The sequence below is a fragment of the Chiloscyllium punctatum genome, chromosome 11, assembly GCF_047496795.1.
Source record: "Chiloscyllium punctatum isolate Juve2018m chromosome 11, sChiPun1.3, whole genome shotgun sequence".
In the NCBI taxonomy this organism is placed as follows: Eukaryota; Metazoa; Chordata; class Chondrichthyes; order Orectolobiformes; family Hemiscylliidae; genus Chiloscyllium; species Chiloscyllium punctatum.
The window spans coordinates 26,243,549-26,269,442 of NC_092749.1; the positions used below are offsets into that span (position 1 = coordinate 26,243,549).

At 38.9% G+C, this 25,894-nt stretch overlaps 1 protein-coding gene across 4 annotated transcripts in view; it reads right to left on the reverse strand.

Moving 5' to 3' along the window:
• Positions 1-25,894, reverse strand: part of edaradd (EDAR-associated death domain) — a 56,206-nt gene that overhangs the window by 24,684 nt on the left and 5,628 nt on the right. Inside the window, exons 2-4 of one of the 4 annotated variants that reach the window (XM_072580523.1) lie at positions 8,598-8,650; positions 6,072-6,120; positions 1,484-1,563 (exon numbers count right to left, since the gene is read on the reverse strand). In XM_072580523.1, coding sequence (XP_072436624.1) covers positions 1,484-1,563; positions 6,072-6,120; positions 8,598-8,650 — 182 coding nt within the window. Of the gene's footprint in view, positions 1-1,483; positions 1,564-6,071; positions 6,121-8,597; positions 8,654-25,894 lie in introns of all 4 variants that reach the window. The other 3 variants (XM_072580522.1, XM_072580525.1, XM_072580524.1) reach the window with 3 other exon arrangements.

The window sequence follows — 25,894 nt, forward strand, 5'->3', positions numbered from 1 at the left end:
AGATAGTGCCCAAGGGGACTGAGAAAGAATCACTGAAAAGAAAAGTTTGATCGATCTCAAGACTGTCACAACTGACCTTCATTGAGTGCAAAAGCATTCCTCTGAAATCAGAATATTAGGGGTCACAATAAGATACAAATCCTAAGGAGTCTTCTTGCTGCTGGACACAGATGGCCACAGGCATATTGTCAAACCATTAGCTGAGAATTAATCTCCTTGGTTCTGTAACACTACTGAGTGCATTGTTTGCCTCTCATTGTACACTGGACTCCTGTCCTCAAGCATGTGCTTACTGTGGATCATTTTCCAGACTTCAGTTGCCAATCATCAAGTGTTTCCAGTTCTTCTGATAAATCTATTCAGCTGACTATTCGTTAGCAAGTATAATATCTGACCAGGCGTATTGTTTCCTTCCTCCATAGCCTCAAGAGAACACAGACTTGACTTGATTTGACGTAAGGTTCTAATTCCCTCTGCTAATACATGAGCCTCCAATGATCTGGAGCATCCTTAACCTCCCTCGTGGGCATTATTAGTTTCAACTTCTCTACATCCATTCCATATTTCCCAGGTGCCTTTCAACCTCATCTGCCATGACTTGATGCCTACGTTGTAGAAGTCTAACAACTACTCCAGGAAAATAACATGGCAGTTCAACACATGGAAGGCCCAAAGATCATGAGCAAGGACTCTTTATTCCACTAGCATGGGTCATTTCAAGCATGAAGGGAATTAAGGATAAACAAGGAACTATTTACGTCATGCACAGGAAAGAAATGTGTGGGTTACATTGGGCTGAGAAATTCTTTTGCAAGCTCTCCTTTCCCATTCATCCTTTTTTCACCAAATACAGTCTTTCCTCTCCAGTGACAGTCCATTCAATTGCTCCAGTTGACCTCTCTCATTATTACTACCTAATGCTGGAGGTCCTATTACCAGAAAACAGAAGAAACTGATGGGATGATCCAGATTGTGCAACTACTAAACGCTATTGTCATTTTTATAGGCTGTCACAAATTGAAAATAGGTTTAAGCAGAGCATTTCCTTCTTCTATTCCTCTTGAAGATTGGATTCCACTTTCTTTCTTAATTATTTTGCATCAAAGACAAAGAGCATTGGATTCCTAAATTCTACTCTGTTCAGAAATTGCAAAAAGGCAGTTCAAGGAGTCCACCATTCAACTTTGCATTCTCTCTTGCTATGCCACAGCATGCTGAAGTGCTAAAGGGCCTTTAATGAGCTGAATAAGCTATTTTAAAATTCTCAGCACAAAGCTGTTTTGAAGTCAGCTATTTTTTAATAACTCACTTCAGAGGCTGAAGGAGGTGGTATTCTTATGAGACCCGAGATGTGATTGTGGTTACAGGGAGAGAATTCTTTTAAAGATGCTGCTTAAACAGAGGACAGAATACTTTGAAACTTAATCTCTACAAAAGCTCAGAACCAAATCAGGGAATAAAGTTGAAATGAACTTGTTTCTACCTGTCTTGTCGTTTGAAGAGTTGAAGTTAAATGTTCCAGGTTAACAGTTGTCGTATCCTGTACTAGGAGATCTGAAACACCTGTCAGCATAAATAATTGAGCTTTAGTAGGTATTGATAGATGTCAGTGCTTAATAACTGAAAGAAAGTTACTATAAAGCACTCAATACTTTAATTATCCTAAACGGGTAATGGACATTTCCTTATAAGTGATAATATTCACCAAATAATATACAGAAGTACTAAATTACACCACAATACAATAGATATTGCTTGTGAACTACATTTCTTTGCATTGCTCCAAGGCAGGCAGCATTTGGTTCAGCACTTTTAGAACTTTAATGTACAGAACTATAGTGTAGCAGTTTGCAAGTGGTGGTATAGGTGAATGACCTAAAGCAAATCAACAGGGTAGGAAAATAAAATAGCTAATCAAGATGATAGCCATTCAGGAATTAATAGAATCAAAGAATGTGGGAGAAAATGGAAACATAGCATTGAGGTAGAGATCTAATCTCCAGAGAATATTGAATGGTGGAGCAGGCCTGAAGGGCTGAATGGCCTACAGCTACTCCTAGGTTCTATGTTTCTAAATGGAACATTTCCATCTTTTGTACCAAGCTTCAACATCGGGTTCACCTAAATCAGCTACTCCAAATGTTAAACAATCATTCTAATATCCTTCTAACTTGGTAGAGAAGCAATGCCCAACTCGACCCCTGAAATGCCATGATGACCTTTCTATTTCTCAACTTAGCCACCTTTGTGGCTTCTCTTTATAAGTAAGATTGCTACTCATGAAATTCACTAATTTATTAAACAAAGCAGCACACATCATCTAGAGCTCATTTATAATACAAAACATTTGTTCCCTCAACTCCACTAATACATTATTTTTACTGCATATTATCTATTGGATACATTGCAGTAATATCCCAAGCCTACAACTTCCTCACCAAATCACACACCATCAAAATTTGGACATATGTCACTATTTCTCCATTGTCATTGAATAAAAACTCTTAAACTCCCTACCTTACAATATTGTGAGAACACCTTCACTACATGGGCAGAAGCAGCTCAGGAAAGTGGTTCTCAAGGCAATTAGGGAAGAGCAAGAAATGGTGGGCTTATCAGTGGTACCCATGTCTCGAGAATGATTTTTTAAAAATCCTGCCACAGTAAGAGTGGGCTTGAATTGCATCAACTGAGAACTCTGTTGAAACACAGTCACATTGTCCCTAACAGATAGCATTCTTTATTTACATCATTATCTTGTCTGAACTGTCAATCTGGGTCTCAGAGATGAAAGAATAGCTGCCACCAGATTCAATATAAACTAACCTACCTGTGCCCTATCCAAAATCAATGTCAGTTGTGGCTCAGGTAGTAGCATTTATCAATTAAATTACACTCCAAAGACTTGAGTATAAAAATCTAGTCTGACAAGCCAGTTTAGTTGTGAAGGAGTCTTTTAGAGTAAACTTTAAATCATTACTGCCGGCTCTTTCAGGTGGAGATAAAAGATCCTTTGACATGATTTATGTCCTGGTCAATATTTATTTCACAATCAACACCTCAAAAACAGATTGTCTGGCCATTATTACATTGCTGCTTTAAAGAACTTACTTTGTGAAAATTGGCTGCTGCATTTTCTAGCTGAAAAATGTGTTGCTGGAAAAACGCAGCAGGTCAGGCAACATCCAAGGAGCAGCAGAATCGACATTTCGGGCATAAGCCCTTCTTCAGGAATCCTGAAGAAGGGCTTATGCCCGAAACGTTGATTCTCCTGCTCCTTGGATGCTGCCTGACCTGCTGCGCTTTTCCAGCAACACATTTTTCAGCTCTGATCTCCAGCATCTGCAGTCCTCACTTTCTCCCTGCTGCATTTCCTACACTACGACACTGTCTATACTACATTTGTATTTTATTAGCTGTACAGCACTTTGAGGCATCCCATGGTCATGAAAGAAGAAATGTGGAAACATGGAAACTACAAGCAGGAGTAGGCCATTCAAATCTTCGAGCCTGTTTTGCCATTCAATATGATCACAGTTGATCTTCTATCCCAAAGTCACATTCCTGCTTTCTCTCCATATCCCATGATGCCCTTACGATCTAAACATTGACCAATGACTTACTGTGGTAGCAAATTGTACAAAGTGACCACCCTCTGAGTCAAGAAATGTCTCCTCAACTCATCCTAAAAGGCCTACACCATATCTTGAAACTGTGAAGTCTGGTTCTGGACTCCCTTACCAGGGAAAGTATCCTCTCTTCATCTGGTCTGTCTAGTCCTGGAAGAATATTCTATGTTTCAATCAGATCCCCTCTCATTATTCTAATCGCCAGTGAATACAGACTCATTTAAACCAATAACTTTTCATACTATAGTTCTGCCATCCTTGTATCAACTGGGTGAACCTTCACTGCATTCCCTCTATGAAAGTATACCCTCTTAGATCTACCCTTATCTGCACACAATACTCCAGGAAAGTGTCACCAAGTCCTGATTAACTGCAGTAAAACACCCCTATTTCTGAACTCAGATCCCCTTGCAATGAAGGCCAACATACTATTTGTCTTCTTAACTGCTTGCTGCACCTGTCTGTTTACTTTCATTGACTGGTGTACAAGGGCACCCAGATCCATTCATACATCCACATTTCCCAATACGAAACATTTAAATAATACTCTGCCTTGCTGTATTTCACACTGACATGTATAACTTCACATTTGTCCAAGTTGTAAAGCATTTGACATGTGTTTTGCTCACACACTTAATTTGTCCAGATCACCCTGAAGCTTCCTTGTATCCTCCACAAAACATATAATCCTGCCCAGTTTTGTGTTGACAGCAAACTTGGAAACATTGCATTTGGTTCCCTCATCCAAGGTCTTTTATGAATATTGTGAATAACTGGGGCCCAGGTACTGATACCTGTAGTACACTACTAATCACTGCTGGCCATTCAGGAAAATAGCCATTTATTCCCATTGTTTTCAGCCTGTCAAGCAATTCGCTACCACCAAACTGTTAACTACTTTTAAAAAAAGCCTGTACTTCTATACCTGCATCGAGAGGTATCCAGGCTCACTCGCTTTTCTAAGAAATGAAATAAAAACTTCCATTGCTGCTCTAGCATCTTCTAAGATCATAATGAAAATACACTACCAATATTCATCTTTTTGATTTTCATGGTGTTTAAAAGGACACTGATGACCTTAATGGATGCTGTGATTACCTGACAAGACCAGGCAACTAACATGGAATACAGACAAAATGTCTCTTGTAATTACAGTTTTGATCAAGAAACACTGAAACTCAGTTCTGGGTCACAAAATGAGTAGATTTTGTTTTATTCATATTTGCATGACAACTTCACAGGCTGGAGATGAAATGGAACCTGTAAAATGTACAGTTTGAAAAAGATAGTGGAGCTGGACTTGAAATATACAAATGAAGTGTTTTTCAATAGTTTGTTTTAAGCAATTAAAAAAAAGAGAAAGCAACCTAGATTGAATGAAGCAAGGATACGAAAAGCTCTTCTCTCACTCTCTCTAAATCTCAATAGAGAGCCAGTGAAAAAAAATTAACACAGTAAAACCTCAGGTGACTGAGAAATCAAGAGTATCTGTACTTCCCCACTACTGAGGATACTGGATAGCAGCTAAACAATTGGGATGCCACTCTCACAACTTAAATACCAGAACAACTACCTTTTCTTGTCTATTTGTACTAGTTATCCCTCCACCTCTGGCTTCTTTGTAAGCTCATTACCTCTGCTTTGTGATCATTTTTCTTTTCAGGTAATAAAAGTTCACTGTCTCATTCAAATTGACCTTAGGATGGCTCTCTTTCATTTTTAATCTCGTTAACTAAGTTTGACTGAAGAATGATAGCTACATTTTATAAAGGAAAAAAATGAAAAGTACTTGTTGCCACTGACCAACACAAGATTAAAAAAGAGGGAAGCTGTGAACCCCCCCCCCTCACGTGTCCGAGTACATCGCATACGTTTGGATTCTTCCAGCAGTACCACCCCTCTGCCCCACGTTATCAGGGTGAAACAGGGAATAGCGTCTGCATATCTTCTCAAAGAAAGGGAGGAGAAAACTTTAGGTTTTCCCTGAGCTATTCTTTAACACTTGTTAGGACTGCCCCAAAGATACATCATTAAGAGCAACTTAATGATGGAAAGACTGGACACTACTGAAAATGAAATCTGTACACAATTATTAATAAGCTTGTTACTGCACTTGTATGAAATTTTTTTGTCTACTTCCTTCATAATAGGTTAATATCTTCATTAAAAGGACAGCTAATGAAATTTCAGACAAACATGCTCATGCATTTACTACATATTCAAGGTTAGCAATATAAAAACACTTAAAATGTTTTGACCTTTGTACCAAATTTTCTGCAGATACCAGGTTGCTAATGCAAATTTATATGGTATTGTATACGATAGTCATCATTCAAAAATTGGCAGCTTTAGTTTTGACTAAAAGTATAACACAGGATGCACTATAGTTGTCTCAGTCTTGTATTCTGTCCAGTGTGTATTCTAGGGTCAGAAAATTTATACCTTTAGTGGAAACACTGTGATCTGTAGCTTGAATAGGATATTTTTCAATCTGTGAAAGCAAAAAATAGGACATTAATTCACACACATTTGACACATATACAGTCTATTGGTAATAAAAGGCTTTTTATGCTCAAAATATAGGAGGAAAAAGAAACACTCCAGACGGTTAAATTTTATGGGTAACATTTAACAATTGCCTGCTGGCAGGTTTGCAGGTGGGACGGCTCATAAAAGTCCCCAGGTGTCCTTCCTTCTACCTGCCCTCAACCTATCTGCAATTTTGCATGGAGTGGGCAAGACTGGCTTGCCTGTCCACGCCCAAATGAGATCCTAATGTCATAAATTATCAGCCAATTCAGGGCCACTTCCTGCTGCCCTCAATCTTGAGATTGATGGGCATAGGGGATCTTATCACTGGACTGTTAATTCAGAGGTTCAGGTAACATTCTGGTGACCTGGGTTCAAATCACCACAGCAGATGGTGGAAATTGAATTCAATCAAAATCTGAAATTAGGAGTCTAATAATGATCATGAATCAATTATCGATTGTTAGGAAAACTATCTTGTTCACTTTTAGGTAAAGAAACTGCCATTCTTACCTGGTCTGACCTTGATGTAACTCCAGACCACACGGCAATGTGGCTGACTCTTAACTGACCTCTGGGCAATTAAGGATCGACAATGAATGCTGGCCTGGCCAGTGACACCCTCATCCCATGAATGATTAAAACAAAAGTTCAGGGAAAGGATCAGTGGGTCACCCTGCTCTAGTCTTGCACCAGAATGGCACTCCCTGATGATACTCTTTCTATACGTCTAAATCTACCACACCTAAAGCCTGGCCCTTATGATGCTCACTTCCTCCCTGGTCTCCCCATCAGGTCGTTAATACTACATCTCCCTAAAACCCCAGTCCTTATCTCACTCCCCTGCTATAAGACCCAACCCCAACACATTTATTTGGTCCGAGACTCTGAGACTTAAAATCTGAGGACTGCTCATTGTCCAAGCCCTAGTCACTGCGAGCACTGCTGCTGCTGAAGAACTATCAGCTAATCACCTGAGTGCAATGCTGTTTCCAGCAAATAGAAACTCCTGGGTGTGTTAAATCGTGGTGAAACATATGCAATCTTCAGCGACATGTTCCCCATCAACTCCTCAAGTGGCGGAGGTGTGGAAATGAATCTTGTAGAAATTTCTTCCTTATCAAAACAGTAGTTAAGGTTTTACCATAAAAGTACTAACTATAGATTTGTCAACACACTGGGTTTAAACGGTGTTGAAGTGGTAAGGCTTGAACTGCAAGGCAAACGTTCCCATAGTCAGGGACAATGGATACACAATGGATAGAAACAAAATGTGAATTTGCCCAATCACACCTCCTCCTCAGTAGTAACATGTTAATCCTCTGTAGGCTGCTTATGGATTTTGAGAGGGAAAGTCAAATTAATTCTGTCTTTCAAATCACTCATCTCTTGCAATGCACATATTCTTAAAACTCGAAGCTTCTGCTGCAATGAATTTAATGGCCCAAGCAACAAGTCTTCAAACAGAAGAGGAATCTGATGAAAGGACATGCTGCAAATAGATGAAAATTGGAAATAAGAGTCTTGTGTAGTAATGAAGAATTTTCATGGGTATGGGATCTTTCATATTCTCAAGTTGTTCTCAAAACATTCCACACACTCTTGAAGTGGTTATTGTTGTTTTATAGCAAACCTAGCTGCCAAATTGCATACAACAAAGCTTGAACAAAGTCAGGTACAACTACCCATTCACACCCCTTAATTTCTGAACTAATCTGTGCTGCTGTAGAAACTTGCTGTACATGTTCATAAAAGATGAAGGGGAAAAATCATGGACAACTCAGTCATGTTATTATTTATTATTACATCCAGCAGTAGTCTTACACACAACCATCACCAATCACCTGTGTTATTATTTTTCATTTATTAACAACCACCAGTAAATCATCCATGTTTTCCAACTGACTAATTTACCTGCAAGGACAATGCAGACCATCAAATGTGAGGGACACGTAGGGAGTGGGAGAGGGAGCTAAATCAAAATGAACATGGTTATTGTCACATAGTTCCTCAGAATCAGCTGAAGATACATCTGGCAAAAGCTGGATGCATTATATCTGGATGAAGTGAAAAAGGGGAATGTAGGAGGAATTCCAACTTTGTTAAGAAGAGTAAAAACTATGCTGCCTGACTGTGGATTGTTATCACATCAAGCACTCAAAATGCATTTAAAAACCAAATGTTGCACCATTGATTTTAGCTAATGAGAATGCTCACCATTGCACAATGGTAGGAATATACTATTCATACTCTTGTTTCACAAGTGTAAAACTGCACCTGAAACAACTGCATTATTCTATATATAAAATAAATTTCAAAATGTGTGTAATATTTACTACAAAAGTGAAAGAAAATGAGGATTCAAAATCAGAGCGAATAAATTAAGTAAGGAAAACAATCATGGTTCATAAAATGTGTCATGCAAGGCAGTAGTCATACCGTTTCTGAAGGAACACTAGGATCTGTATCCTCAACGGGAGTTCTGGGAACTTCTTCTGTTAAAAGCAAAAGTACAACTAATTTTTGATAAAAAAATTAAAAATTTACACAATATTACAATAAATGAGACATCATAAGATGAAAATGATAGTAGAACAAATGCATACAATTTATGTCCATTCCGTCAGGGCAATATTTTGAAATTGAGCTTGTTACTAACCACACCCACTCAGCCATAGGAGGTGGTTATAGTAGCTAACTAACTTTTATACAGGGAGTGGACAAAGACCCAAGAATACAATCTCTATTGGCTACTGTTATCATAACTTTGATGGAGGGGTGAAGCAGGCCCTCTGGCTGACTTGGGGCTGGCCCATGCTGCAGAAGAACTGGAAGACGACACAAATTAAAAATAAACATAACAGACCTTTCATAGATATAATAGATCATCTTTCTTTGAAAAACACATCAATGTATCTTCTAAACTGATCTATGGAGGAGTAGAAATTTAGAGGTTCAAACACAGAAATCAGTAAAAGCTACTGCAAGGCACAAAAATAACTTGAAACGCTAATGGAATATTGGCCTTTATCTCAAGAAGGCTGGAGAACAAAACGTGGAAGTTATGTTGCAGTTATGTCAAGATTTGATTGGGTGATATCTGGAAGACCGCACTTAGCTCTGGACATCATATTTCAGGAAGGATATATTGATCTTGAAAGGATCAATGATAATGGTCCAGAATGATAATGGTGGTAAAATAATTAAATACAAGGGCAGGCTGAATAAACTTTACATGCGCACTCTTGAGCTTGGCAAATTAAGAAATGATTAAGTTATGCATTTAAGATACTGGATAGAGTTGATAATTTAGATAGAAATAAACTATTTCTTCTATTATGAAGTTCAGAGCAAAGCAACATTAATGTTAACATTGAATTTAAGCTTTTCAAGAGTGACACTTCTTCACTAAAAGGGTATTATAAACTCAGAACTCTCTCCCACTGTAAGCTGTTGAGCTGGGTTAATTGAACATTTTAAAACAATATAGTTTTAAATGTATATGCTGAAAGTATTAATGTTTGCAAAACAGAGACATGTCAATGGAGTTAAGTTATAAATCAGCAATGATTGAACTGAATGTCAAAACAGGCAGGAGTTGAATGATCAACTGGACAGAATTTTACCAGAAAACAGCAAAGTGTCAATTTTGGTGAGATTCATGGAGGGCTTCTTTCTGTGAGTGCTAATGAGATTTTTCAAATTATTCTCTGCAACTCACTTCATTACCTAAACATCATCTGTCTAGAGTGCCCCGCTCTTCATATCTTCTTGCTAGAGATAAAAGTCCTCATCACTGCCAGGACCTCCCAAGAGTGCCAGTGATGGCATTTTCAAAGCCCAGCAGCATATTATGAGTTCCATCCATGAGTTCCCTTCGCCAGTCACTTAGTGAGAGGGGAAACCAAAATAAATTCTTTTCAGAGTGCAAGAGTGGCATGGCTCACATGTCATTGCAAATTCATAAATATATTGCTATTTAGGAACTAAGCTTCACAGGTTACCAAATCTTAGCCTCTTCATATTTTAGAGCCTTGTCTAAGGGATTGCTACTCTTCCCCAATGCTCAGTGTAACCTACAGCTTAGTCATAACAACTATTGAGCTGCACTGTTCCAAATTGTAGCTAGGGTGGTTGTGACCGCTGATGCCCCCTTTCCTACAGTAACCCATGTCTTCCAATGCACTGACAACTCCCCTATATATCGAGTTGCCCCTGTTACAAATATTGTTCCCTACATCCACAACTAACTTCCCCACCACAGCTGTAGCCTCTCATAACGCTCCCTTGACTATCTCTGTCCTAACTGATGACTGACCAGACCCCTGATATGTGCGCAATCCCTGACTAATTTATCACAAATCCCAGTCTGATTCTCGTGGACCTGCAGGCTGGTCATGGCCTACACTCTAGACAGTAGAGATAAACACCTCTGAGCCTGTCAGACATGTCTGAGCTCTTGGATTAATAGTGGATGATGTATTTTACTCTCAGGACCCCCAACTAAAAGCTGCTTCCCTTGGTTTGACTGTGAACTACTCTTCATAGCGTTTGCTATATGACCATTTGGTTCAAGTACATGCAGTGTGTTTGCCGCATATGTTGCATATTTTAGTGCCGTTTAGCAACATGTTCACGTTTTGACTGATTATTACTGACAATCATAACAAGCTGCCTTGCTTTGATCTGTGCTATGCAGTAAGGCAAGACAGAAGTACTGTGAAGCTTTAAACTCTGGCTGAAGTGACAAAGAGCAAAAAGGCAAGACAAGACAAAGATGCTGTGAGCATCTAAGAAGGTGTAAAGTGCATGGGCAGTAAGACAACAAATGAGGAGCCTTGAGATGCACCCTGGCTTATTCCATGATCTAGGTGCTGCCCACCCCCCCCCACCCCGCCCCAAGTGTAAAATATTCTGACAGTAGCATTACCATGAGTGGTACTGGTGCACTCCAAACTGTAGCACAGAAATGCAAAACCACATCGTAAATGAATTGAGAATCTACCATGAGGGTATAGTGAGGCAGATGATTCTTTAGCCAACAAAAAAAATGTCGTTCTAAGGATTTGCTTAAATCTCTATGATTGGCATATATTCTCACTTTTTCACTTGACTACTGTAATTACACTTTGTTGAAACATTTAAGATCCTGATGGAAGTTGACAGAGTAGATGCTAAGAGGACATTTTCCTTTATAGGAAAGACTAGGACCAGGTGAACACAGTTTAAAATAAAGGTTCTCCCATTTAACATAGAGCTGAGGACTTTTCTTTTACTCTCAGAGAGCCACTGGCCTGTGGAATTCTGTTCCCTGGACTGCACTGGAAGCTGAGTCATTAAACATTTTTAAGGCTGAATTGGGTGGGTTGTTTGCCAAGGGGAACAAAGGGCATTGATAGTACACAAAAAATTAAAGTTGAGGCCATGTGGTGAAGCAAGCTTGATTTGTTTTGTGCTTAGCTTCTTATAAACTGGTTATAATATGACATTATCATTGAGATGCAATGTCTAGCTTAACACAAACATTTTGGTCATTCATCCGCAATTCACTTGTCCATTCCACCCCATCTCCTATGAATCACATCTTGAAACATTGTCTAATGAAGATAAGTTTAACTTGACTTTGCAATACAAAGAGGAGTAATAATGTAATAATGTAGCAAATCTTCCGAAACATTCTCAAAGGAAGATTTTCCACAAATTCCTATTTCTAAATGTTTCATGTTGATTTAGTAAATTTTTTTTCTATAATTATTGAGTGTTCTTGAAATCAAAGTTTAGTCACACCAAGTATTCCTTTTGGTTTAATGGAACCAGGATCCATTTAGCTATCAGACACATTGCCCACTCTTGAGTTAATCAAACTGTTGGTCAGGTTTACAATGCCAAATTTTCACACACACAGGTTGTATTATAATGAGGGGGAAGTTAACCTCACAAAAATAATTATAGGGGAGCAAACATGCAGGGATAAGGAGATGTCATGGCCATTCACACCAGATATGCCCTTTAAAAATAACAAGACTTAAGAGTTTTAAAAATAAATTATTGACATCCTCTTTTAATTGTAACTGAGCCAACATCCATGAAACCAATACAAGTAGCTTTTCATCCCACAACCTGAAGGTTTTTACATAAGATTTTTGCAGTTCATCTTATTGAAAGGGAAAGGTGATTAATGTTCACCCCAGGTTAATCCTGATTAGTTGAAACTTTCATTTTCTGAAAATACAGGGTTAATAAATGTGTGGAACTGTTCCACAGAATTATTTTATAACTCTCCTTTATGATTGATGTTGTGCTGTGCTGTCAAAGTGATGAATTAAACCTTCAGGGCAAGACATTTGAGAACTCTGAGTTTTGCACTAAGAGCATTACAAAAATTTAATCTACCAGCCATATTATTGTATGGGATTGAGCCACCTGAGTGTAAGTACACATCCTGTAAAAGTGCCTGAATTATCAGAAAGTTTTAATGAGAATAGTAGCTATCACCCATTTAAGCAGAGATAAGCAGTTTAAACAAATAAATTTCTCTTGCATTTTCTGTGCAATGCTTAAAATATACGCTGGAACAGTGTCTAAAAAGAAATATGTTTTTGATAAAAGTCATCAGAACAGCTTCATCATACCCATATTCATAATCACCCTGGATTCCCATCCCACACTCTTAGCAAAATTCATCCTTCAAGAAGAATTCTAGCTAGAATAGTGATCAGCTAATTTTGGATCCAATGTGTCACTTTGCTTTGGATCTCATAGGATGTTATTTTCTTTACAGATGCGACCTGTGGGATCTAATCAAAAACCTGGCTAAAGTCCATGTAAACCATGGCAAATGTCTTGGAAAATGTGATGATGAGCTGCCTACTTGAACTGCTGCAGTCATTGAAGTGTGGGGACACCCTACTGCTGCTAGAATGTGAGTTCAAGTTCTTTGACTCAGTGAAGGAAAGGTGATCTACTTCAAAAGCTGGCGTGTGTGTGGCCGCATTTATTGCCATCTCTCATTGCTACTTGAACTGACCGGCTTGCTAGAGCCAGTTCAAAGTCAACCACTTTGTTGTGGGCCTGAAGTAATATGTAGGCTAGATCAGGTATGAAGAACAATTTCCTTCCCTGAAAGACTTTAGTGAAACAGATGGGTTTTTACAACAACTGACAGTGGTTACATGGTCACCATTAAGTTAGCCTTTAATTCCAGATTTTCATTCATTCAAATTTCACCACCTGCCACGCTGAGATATAAATCCATTTACCCAGAGCATTAGCCTGGGTTTCTGGATTACTATCCAGTGATGATACCATTACATCACTGTCTCCCTAGGTAGGGGAACTTCTGGGTGGTGGTCTTCCCATGCATCTGCTGCACTTGTTAAATTCTAGAGGTTGTGAACTTGGAAGTTCCACCCAAAAAAGCTTGGTGAGTTACGATAGTACATCTTGTAAATGGCACACTTACTGCCATTATGCTCTGATGGAATAGAGACTGATTGTTGAAGGTGGTGGGTGAGGTGCCAATCAAGTAGGATGCTTTGTCCAGGATGATGTCAAGTCATCAAGTGTTGTTGGAGTTGCATCCATCCATCACACTCCCGACTTGTGCCTTGCAAGTTGGTGACAGATATTGGGTAGTCAGGAATGAGTTAGTTGCTGCAGAATTCATAGCCTCTGACATGTAGTCACAGTTCTGAAATGGCTGGCCGAGTTCAATTTCTGGTTAGTAGCAACTCCAGTATGTTGATAGTAGAGAATTCAGTGATAGTAATGCCATTTATGGTCAAGGGATGCTGCTCAGTTTCTCACTTATTGGAGATGGTCATTGCCTGATAATGAGTGGCATGTATTCTACTCGGTACTTATCAGCCCAAGGCTGGAGGTTGTTCAGTTCTTTCAGCTTATGAACTGAATTACTTTGGCATTTGTGGAATCACGGATGGTTCTAAACATTGTGAAATCTTCTGATCTCTAGATGGAAGTAAGTCATTGATGAAAAGCTGGAGGCTATTGGGCCTAGGACACTACCCTTGGAACGCGTGCAGAGATGCCCTTGGACTGATATGTTCAACCTCCAACAATCATAAATATTTTCTTTTGTGCTAATTATGACCTTATGGATTTTTGCAGACTGTGTGCACTTGGTTTCCACCTGGGCCTGTTGGAGAAGCTTGAAATAGTTAGTATCTTGCAATATGTTTGCACACACACTGGGTCTGTGATTGGATCTCTTGATGAAGATCATCACATCAGTGTAACCTGTAACCAGTTGCTGTAACGTTCAATTCTGTCTTGTTAACTACAACAGACTTTTCTAACTCGACCATGAAAAGATTTTCGTCTACCTCAACAGACCAAATAAGCATTATAGTTTCTTATACATAAAGATGATGGTGACAGCAACTTTCATCATGAGCAGTAGCTTATACACCACAATGAGCTGGCATGCTCATACAACAAACAGTACTTTACTTGTTCTACAGTATCTACACCATCAGTACTTGCATAGTGTACTGAATTTCTTTTTGGGGTGATCGTGGTCAGGTGGGGAAAGGAGATAAAAAAGAATTAACTAATTACAAAAACTGTGATCATGAAACATATCCCTCACCATCAATTAAAATTTATTGCAAATGTATATGATTTATAAAGGAAAAAGTTAACAGATCCTTTGGCTTTATTCATGTTCTAACGACACTCTATGGATTAACATGTTATAGTTGAAAGCTTTCTTATTACAAGTTTCCACATGCCAAGATCTTTGAAGTGAGGAACTTTAAATGTGAAGAAATCTTTTTGCTTAACTTCTTCTATTATCTGTAGATGTCAAACGACTGGTTAACTCTTTGAATACTGGGTTATTTTTGCAATAAAACATAATTTTCTGAGCCATAGGCCTACAGAAAACTAAGCTTTGTAGATTTAAAAAAACGATATACAGATTATATGAGAAAATTGAAACGAGATCTATTAGACTTTTAGCTAAAGTAACAGTAGAACAGGTGTTAATTTTGGAACGATCTAATTCATAAATTTTGATTTTTTTTATTTATTAGAAAATATACACCAAGAAAATTGGGCTTTTTTAGAGTCTCATATCTTGGAATTTAGTTGCAACACTAACTATTTACATAACTACCATGTCACAGACATATAGCTCTACAGACATAGCCTGAGTTCTCTGATTACTTATGTTACTACACATTACACAGATATACTGACTGACTACACTGACTCCATTACACAAAAGGACTGAAAGCGAGATGGGCATATGTACACTGAATTACATGTTATGATGTCATATAACTGTCTTAAAGGTACAGGCCTAGAATCTGTGCCATAACACAACCTCCTTCCAACCCCATTTTCTCTCTCAAGAATGGAACCCCTTTTTGATACATCCAGATAATGCAATGATGGAAGAATGATAAAATACCAAAATACCACTACATGGTAGTGTACCTTCAATCTGTGGTGTGCTACCTATTACAGATGGATGTGTATCATTTGTTGTTCATGTGTAGTTGCATCTAGCATGATATCTTCAGTGTACAAGTCATCATCCTATATGACAGGTGGCTGATGATATGCCATTTAGATATGATGTTTATATCCTTGTAGGAATTGATCATTGTTCATTACATCATCATGTAATCTAGGCTGGACACAACTTCCAATAACCCATGTGCACATATAAAAATCTTGAACTCTTACAGTTTGTTCTTAGTTCAGCCTGGGATGACCCAATTACCAAGGTGATGTGCCATTTTCTCCCTTCTTGCCAACAATGCATCATGCATATGTGGTTTGGTAATGAGAGTGTGAGAGAGAAATTTCCCAAAATGTAAGCTGTCAGTGAGGCTAAACCATTGTTTTGAGGAGGAGACATAGATTTAACATAGCTATCTGAAAGTCTTAGCAAGAAACTTTACATTAAATGATCATAGATTTAATAGTACGAACAGTGCATTCTATGACACCATTTGACTGAGGGTAGTTGGGAAAAGGAAGCAAAATATTGAACGGCCCATTACCTGCACATGTGTTGGAAAAAAGCATTAGTGTATTGTGTGCCAGACACAAATGAGAAATACCAATCATATTGAATATGGCAGTCAATTATCAAAAGCTGTTGCACTATTGGTACCTTTGATCTGTAATATGAAAAGTAATTTGCTGAAATTGTCAGTCACCAGAATGTAATCACGTCCTTAGACATGGAAAATATCAGTCGCAATCTTATTCTGTAGCTCTGAAAGAAACCTGTGCACACCCATGTGACCTACATATATGCCCTATATATGGCCTACCATGTCTTGACATAGAGCTTGCAGAATCACAACTTACTTAGCTTTGAAGATTTCATTCTTGGAGTGTCCTTGTTTGTCATTGAATGACCATAAAGAACACTAGCTCAAGTACTTGTTGGATGCAGTCAGGCCACTATGCTGTATGACTCTGTGACCTGTTGATGATAATTTTTTGAGCTATTGCAGGTGGTCATCATCTGATGTAGCTTGCTGAATCTACACTGCTTGACTGTGACCAAAATGAATGAAATCATGTTGTAGTCTGCAGTCCTTGGAGTTGAAACAGACTCATCTCACATAACTCCTCTCACTTTCTTCAGGCCAAAGTTGTGGATAAGGGTCCACATGGCCCCCAGTTATGGCTGCCTCTTTGTGGAGTACGTGGAACATTCCTTGTTCCAGACCTACTCAGGGTCCCACCCACAACTCCTTCTCTGATACATTGATGACATCATATTTGCTGCTTCTGTCTCTCACCCAGAATCGTAAATGTTTATCAATTTTGTTTCCAATTTCCACCTTGCTCTCTCCTTCACTTGGTCCATTTCTGACTTCTCCTTTCCCTTCCTTTGAATCTCTGTTTCCATTTCTGGGGAAACACTGGTCACCAATATCTACTACAAATCCACTGACTCCCACAGTTACCTTGACTGTACATCCTCACACCCAGCTTCCTGAAAAGACTTTATTCTATCCTCCCAGTTTCTTTGTACATATCACATCTGCTTCTACAGGGGAGCCTCTGAAATGTCCGCCTTCTTCCTCAACCAAGATTCCCCATCTCGGAGGTCAACAGGACTGTCAGCCATGTCCCACCCATCTCCCGCAGCCTTTCTCTTCCATTCCACAACAGCAATAGGGTTCACCTGGAACTCACTTCCACCTCATCAGCATCCATATCCAAAGGATCGTCAGCTGCCATTTCTGCCAGCACCAGCAGGATGCCATCACCAGTCCCCACCCTTGTCAGCCTTCTGCAGGGGCAGTGCCATCCAGGACACCATGGTTCACTTCTCCATTCCCAACACCTCCTCACACCTCTATGGTACCTTCCCTTACAACTGCAGAAGGTGTAACACCTGCCCTTTTTGTCCTCTCTCCTCACGATCCAATGCCACGGACACACCTTCCAAGTGAAGCAGCAATTTACCTGCACTTCACTCAATCTGGTCTATTGTATTCATGCTCTACGTTGGGGGGACAAAACACAGATTCGGCGAATGTTTGGAATAACACTAACGTTCTTTGTGCAAAACTGACCCTGACCTGCCTGCTGCCTGCCACTCCAACATACCACCATGTTTCCTTGCCAACATTTCTGTCTCAGGCTTGCTTCAGTGCTTCAGTAAACCTCAATTCAAGCTGGAAGAACAGCATCTCATTTTTGTTTGGGGACCTGTAGCTTTTAGGACTCAATATCAAGTTTAATACTTATAGGACCTGAGCACCTACTCCTATGTCTTTACCCAAAGTCCCCACACCAGGTCTTGCCATCACATGGCTGCCACAACAAACAACCCATTGTCAGCCACAATGATCCCCATTAGCAGCTATCAATTCTCCTGGGTTGACCTTTACCCATTTCTTTGTGTGCCCAACAATTGTTCTCTCTCTATTTGGGCTCTATTTTTGCCTATCGTTTACTCCTCTCTCCCTCCCCACCTCATCTTCAGCATATGTACTAACTTTGTTCTAGCTACAACCAGTTCTGAAGAAGGGTCACTGGACCCGAATGTTTTAACTCTGCTTTTTCGCCACTGATGCTGCCAGACCTGCTGCATTTTTCCATAAATTTCTGTTTGTTATTCGATAGCACTACAGGAGTTCCTCAAGCCCAACGTTCAACCGATTCATCAGTTAGATTCGCTCCACCATCAGGTTAGAAGTGGAGATACTCACTGTTGATTGTAATGTTTAAGTTCATTTGCAACTCTCAGGTAATGAAGCAATCTGTGCATTCATGTAGCATGACATAATGATATTCAGTTTTGGACCAATATGATGGCATGTAACATTTGCATCGTGAATGCACGAGCCAATAATCCCACCATCAACATCCCGGGCATTGGGGGGGAGGGGGCAGTGTAGGTGGTCACTATTTATCTGGAACTTGACTGAGCCAGCTACAAAAATGTTTAAGTACAAGAGCAGTTCAGAAGCTGGGTATTCTGTGACAAGGGACTCACCAACTAAGTCTTTCTGTCAGCATGGTAAGAGTTAAGATTATGATGGAAAACTCTCTGTGTGCCTGGATGAACACAGTTCCAAAAGGCAGTGCAAGAATAGAGGCAATTGAAGCCATATGTGCAGTGGTAGGTTGAGGAAATGATTAAAGGCATTTTGGATCCCAAGCTCTACAAGTTGAGTTATGGAGTACAAAAGCAAAGGAGTTATGATGAATATTTATAAGACATTGGTCTGGTCTAAATGTGCCTGATTCTAGGATGTGAAGGATTTAGACAGTGAGAGCAGAAAGATTAACAAGGATGATCCCAGGGTTGAGGACTGAGGGACTTCACTCATGAAGACAATGGGGAGAAGTTAGAGCTTCTTAGAGAATAGAAGGTCAAGAAGAGATTTGACAGAGGTATTCAGAAACAAGAGGAACTTCAACAAAGCAAATACCTGTACAAAGAATCTATTCCATTGGCATAAGCATCAGAGGTTACTAAGTTAAGCTAATTGACAAAACAAAATGCTTCTCTTTTACAGGAATTTATGGCCTGGGTAGTAGCAGCAGCTTGACTTGTGACTTTCAAACAGATATTGAATGAGCAGCTGAAGTTAAAATATCATTTTCAGGGTTACGGGGAAAGGGCAAGGTTTGGGGGAGTAGCTTAATTGCTGCTGCAGAGAGTTGGATGGACCAAATGCCTTCTGTGTTGTAACTCTTCTCTAATTCCTAATACCATAAACTCAGCATTACCCTGGATAAATCAACTGATTTGAGTAGCATCCACCACCTTAAACATTTACTTCCTCTACCACTCTGTGGTTGCACTGTGTGCCATCTACAAAAGGCACTGTAGCACCTTCTTTGACAGCATTTCCCAAGTTCATGAATTCTTCCACCTAGGACAAACCAACAGTTGCACAGGAACACCAGCACCTCCAAGTTAACTTCCAAATGACACATCAGCTTTAATTTTGAAATGTATGACTATTTCATCTTATCGTTGGGTCAAAATCCTTATATTGCCCCATTCCTCTTAACAGCACAATGGATTACTCTCACCACAAACAGAGGAGTGATTCAGAAAGTGGTTTTCTGCCACCTTCTTTCAGGCAATTAGGGATGAGCAATAAATATTGGCCTTTCCAGAATTAATTAATTTCACATGAATTAATTTCAAAAAAGATTGGTCTATCCAACACATTTAAGAAAGAACATTTACAGCTAGCTCAGAAGTCTCCTATCCCATTCTTTTATGGGCTTCACATTCAGTTTCTGGAAGTGAAAATACAGTTTCTTATCTTATAGAACAACTCATTTCTCTTCATACCTTCAGTTATGACCCTCAAACTATTAACTGAACAACTTCAGAATATTCAAACTGAAGAAAAGAAACTTGCGTCTATTGATAGTTATTCCACAAAGTATTTCCCAAGAAGACCCCAAGCAAAAGTGTAATGAACTCATGGCTTGGAGAAGGTGGACGCTAGGAAATTGTTTCCGTTAGGCGAGGAGACTAGGACCCGTGGACACAGCCTTAGAATTAGAGGAGGTAAATTCAGAACAGAAATGCGGAGACATTTCTTCGCCAGAGAGTGGTGGGCCTGTGGAATTCATTGCCGCAGAGTGCAGTGGAGGCTGGGACGCTAAATGTCTTCAAGGCAGAAATTGATAAATTCTTGATGTCATAAGGAATTAAGGGCTACGCAGAGAATGCGGGTAAGTGGAGTTGAAATGCCCATCAGCCATGATTGAATGGCAGAGTGGACTCGATGGGCCGAATGGCCTTACTTCCGCTCCTATGTCTTATGGTCTTATGGAATTCGTAAAATAAAGAGGACATTGGTTAGGCCACTTTTGGAATATTGTGCGCAATTCTGATCTCCTTCCTATCGGAAGGATGTGGTGAAACTTGAAAGGGTTCAGGAAAGATTTACAAGGATGTTGCCAGGATTAGAGGATTTGAGTTATCGGGAGAGGTCGAATAGGCTAGGGCTGTTTTCGCTGGAGCATCGGAGGCTGAGGGGTGACCTTATAGAGGTTTATAAAATCATGAGGGGCATGGATAGGGTAAATAGACCAGGTCTTTTCCCTGGGGTAGTGAAGTCCAGAACTAAAGAGCATAGATTTAGGGTGAGAGTGTAAAGATATAAAAGAGACCTAACAGGCAACTTTTTCACGCAGAGGGTGGTGAGTGTGTGGAATGGGCTGACAGAGGAAGTGGTGGAGGCTCGTACAATTGCAACATTTAAAAGGCATCTGGGTGGGTATATGAACAGGAAGGGTTTGGAAAGATATGGGCCAGGTGCTGGCAGGTAGGACTAGATTGGGTTGGGATATCTGGTCAGCATGGATGTGTTGGATCGAAGGGTCTGTTTCCATGCTGTACATCTGTATGACTCTGTTAGAAAGGCTGGAAGTACACAACAGATGTTGCAGCAATTGTGGAGACAGTTATGATTGAGTCACATATGACTCAGAACAAAAATTTCAGACTTATTTATTTCAGATGTGCAGCACCTGCAGTATTTTCTTTTAAAATTAGGATTATTCATGATTGAAATAGTAAGGAGGAAAGGTATGACATTAAAGTAACCAACAAAATTTCACAGAGAAAGACAAAGACCATTAATTTCATATATGTATGAGAAGAAATAGATTATTGTTGATTACCTCAAACTTTGCACTTTAGTGTAGTTGAGAGAATGAGGACACCAAAAAAAACGAAGTAGATGTTTCAGGAAACTGAAGGGAAAAAAAAATCACAGTAAGCTATCAGTACAGAAATGCAGAAGATAATCTAGCTTTAAAGCAAGAAAAAGGGCAGAAATAAAGATGAAATCTACACAAAAGAACAAAATGCTACAGAAGATAAATTAAAAGCAGCCAAAATAAGTCTGGTCTCAAAGGTATTGCGTACAGCAGGATTAAGAAAAGTTATTGACTAATGTTGAGCAGAGTTTTGGGCAAAGAAGTAAGAATATTCAAATTAACTGTGTTAAATCAATTCTTCGCAAGATTTTGACAGAACCTAAGTATAAGTTCCACTCAGTTCTTTTTTCAAGTACATTTCTAGAGCCATTACTTATGAACAGAGAACAATTAACAGTCAAAATCTTTTTAAGTGCAAGCTCAACAGACAAATTCCTGTAACAGTAAGTGAAGTGTTTCAACAAGCTTTCCTGAGAATCAAAAGCTGGATACACATGATAGGAATAACTCTTTAGCCATTTTATTTCACAGTACATTTCAGCAATTTAATGCATATATATATATATTTATTATTGTGGTTTGTAGATTGTGCAACTTCAGATTGAATTCTTGGTTGATCCAAATCCTAGCCTCAATTACTTTCAATGAGGTGATCACAGTGGCCTAGCAACATGAAGAATGACTCATTAATAAGTATTTTGTAATATTTTAAAAGATTATTTTGATCTCTTTGAATTTTCTTTTTCTGTCTCTTTCTTCCTGTAATTCTCTTTGAATCTGATTTTAACTGCCCCCCATTGGAGAGATGTTTAAAGTAAAAGGGCAACTTAATTCCACAATTCTTCTTCCTTTCTGTCAGGTACCTATATTAAACTTTTCATGTGGGCCTCGCTTGTTCTCAACTACCAGTCTCCCTTAATCATAGTCCTATAGTCAAGAACCAGAATCACTATACTATTACGCACTGACTCACATCCCACCAACAACAGATGAGCAATAACCACAATTGTAAGATTGAAGTCAGTTTAATTTGATTCTTGCTCATCCAATTACTTTTATCTTTCCTGGTAGCTTTGTTTGACCCTTTAGCAAGCTTCAAATTCTACATTTTACCCAATATCAAGGTTATCTGTTATTACATCTGCCATGTTTGGCGAGAACACCTGCCAACACTGCTGAAGTCCTTGTTGATCTCATTCAAACTTAATTTCTCCAATGCCCTCCTCACTAGTTTTGCTGGCCATTACAATTCATCCAAACATATAACCATTTGCTCATCTATTTCTTCTTTTCTTGGCAACACAATGTCCATCCTTCAATGCAGTAATTTAAAAATGCTATATTACTCTTCCAAAGGCATCCCTTCAGTATATGTCTTTAAGGTCATCCAAAGCCACAACCTAGTTCATACACTTCACACTTTTATCTCTCAGCAAATGAACATATTCCTTCCCATCTGCTCTACTGTTGGCAGCAGAGGTTTGAGCTATTAAGACTTGGCATTCTTCAACTCACTTCCTAAACACCTTTAAGCCTGCCAGTGTTCCTCATTTTCAAACCTCTTTCTTAATAGTGCCTTTTACATCTCTTTTAAATTTTCTCTCAATGCCTGCTCATTGTCAAACTTTGCTACTCTCTTATGAAGTGCAATAGGATGACTAATGTGTTACAACTGCTATATAAATATGGCAGGCAGTTTAGGACTGTTTAGAGACACTGTAGGTAAAACAGATTTAACACAATCATCAGTATTTTTATCATTTCATGTATTGTGCTGACAAGAAACCTAGCTCAGTACTTCTTTTTATGATGGGTGCAGCACGTTCAATATTAATAAGGGATTCCAAAACCAAAAGGTTTGGAAACCAACTGTCCTGGAGTACTTTAATCCAACCAGTCCACGCTGAGCATAATCCCAAATTAAACCTGCCCTATCTGCCTGCTCCTGGCCGATACTCCTACAAACCTTTCCTATTCATGTACCTATGTAAATGCCTTTTAAACTATGTAACTGTGCCCGCATCCACCACTTCCTCAGGAAGTTCATTCCACACGTGAACCACCCACTGTATAAAGAATTTGCCCCTTATGTCTTTTTGAACATTCGCTCCTCTCACCTTAAAAATATATGTCCTAGTCTTGAAATCCTTCACCTGAGGGGAAAAACACCTACTATTAATCCTATCTACACTCCTCATGACTTTCCAACCTCCATAAGGTCACTTCTTAACCTCCTACACTCCAGTTAAAAAAGTCCCAGCTTATCCAGCCTTCCTTTACAACTCAAACCTTCTATACCTGGCAACATCCTGGTAAATCTGAATCCCTCCCCATTCTTCCTTGGATGCTCACTTTTTGTGATTCATGGACAAGAACTCCTAAATCTCACAGTTATGTAGCTTTCTGCAGTCTTTCTCCATGTAAATAATATTCAGCTTCTCTATTCTTCCTGTCAAAGTGCACAACTTCACATATTCCCACATTATATTTCATTTGCCAAGTTTTTGCCCATTCGCTGAACCTGTCTACATTCCTCTATGGACTCTTTGTCATCCTCACTACTTGCCTTCCCACCTCTTTTTGCGTTAATGGCAAACCTGGGACTTTTATCCCAAATTTTTCTAAATTGAAATTTCTTTGCTCTATCTTATTAGGGAGGATATAAGATAATAACCTGGAGTTTTTTCTTGGATGGGAGGTTGTGAGATTCTGATTATGTAATTTATCCAAGAATGGCATAAACAATGCAAAATGCCAGAAAATGTAAAATTTAAAAACACAAGTTGCCATGATTTTTTCCATTAGTTTTAAAGACACTAAACTGGAAGCAGGTTCAACCCACAAAACTTGCCATTCTGTTGAGATGTAATAAGTGCTATTTGGAATTTTGCCCTTTTCAAATCTTTGATGGTCTAAAAATTAAGATGGTTATTTTGGGTGCAAGGACACTAAAAGGAGCATTTTATAAAGTTTATGAATGTAACATACAAAGAAATAGACCACTGTACCTCAATACAATGAGGTAATAATTATGTGTATTTTCTAAAAGAGAATTCTATTAAGTTTATGTATGAGATTGTAGATTTTACAAGTTCAGATTGGACAGCTAAGTCATAGCCCTGTATTATTTGTTGGATTGCCTTGAATCCTTTGGCAAAGATTCATCACTATCCTCATGACTACTCCCACCATTTACCTTTACCTCCGTCATTTTAAATTGAACTTCACTTTTCAGTTAGGAGAAAGTGAGGACTGCAGATGCTGGAGATCAGAGCTTAAAAATGTGTTGCTGGAAAAGTGCAGCAGGTCAGGCAGCATCAAAGAAACAGGAGAATCGATGTTTCGGGCATAAGCCCTTCCTCAGGAAATGTAAAATTTCGGGCTTATGCCCGAAGCGTCAATTCTCCTGTTCCTTTGATGCTGCCTGACCTGCTGCGCTTTTCCAGCAACACATTTTTAAGCTCTTCATTTTTCAGTTCCAACTTCCAAAGTTCAAAATCTCTCTTTCTCCCACCCTTCTCTCTCTTTATCCTTCTGTTTTTAATCATAACTCAAATTGTTTCATTTCTCTTTAATATTCAAACTATTTTACTGCTTTTGCTTTTGTCTCTAATTCAAGCTACTCCATTTGCAATTAAATTTTAGCCATTTCCAATTATTCCAATTACATTTCTGGCAATTGTAGTTGCTGAGCTATTGCTGCAATTATCTGCCCTTTCTTCATAGACACAGCCAATCCCCAACTTTAGCTTGTTTGTCAATTCCAAAAGCTTTTCCTTCCTCACCTTCTGTAAACCATCCCGAGTGAGTGCTTCCACACTCAGGAAACTCTTAGCCTCTTAGACCAGAGCCCCAAATTTGCTATGGACCAGACCAGACACCCTCAAAATATATCAAGGAGACAGCCTAGATCCTAACTTTTATCTTATTTAAAGGCAAGTGTAAGGTACTCTGTTCCAGGTGTAATTTGACTGGTGACACTACTAGGCATTAAGCAAAACACACTTTATTCTTATCTTACAGTTAAAGTACAAACAAAAGAAAGAAGAATTTGTATAACTTTAACTGTATTGGAAAACTTAAAAGAATAACAGATTATTTAACTACTAAATAGCAACTGTTCCAATACAGTTACATCCTATAAATACACCATTCACAAAGTAAAATTTAGTAAAATAGATTGTCTTACATGTGTTGCTTTTACAATCCAGGAAAAACGAACACCAAGGGAAAATTCTGGTAGAGAAAGAGGTATGGCAGCTTCCAACAACCAACTTCAATCCTCAACAACTGAAAACTAAATTAAAACCCTGGTTCTGTGGGAGCCTAACTCCACCCATTTCTGCTGCTTCCATTGTTCCAATTTTTTAAAAAAACCAAGGCCTCACAAGCTGTTTACTTTATTAGGTTGGAAGAGACAGCTCGGTACCTATGGCTCAAACCTCCTTTCAAAAACCAAGAACAAAATACATCTCTTAAAGCCATAGTATCATCACGTATTGTGATGGGGTCAATATGAGGTTCTCCACTTTGGTAGCAAAAAC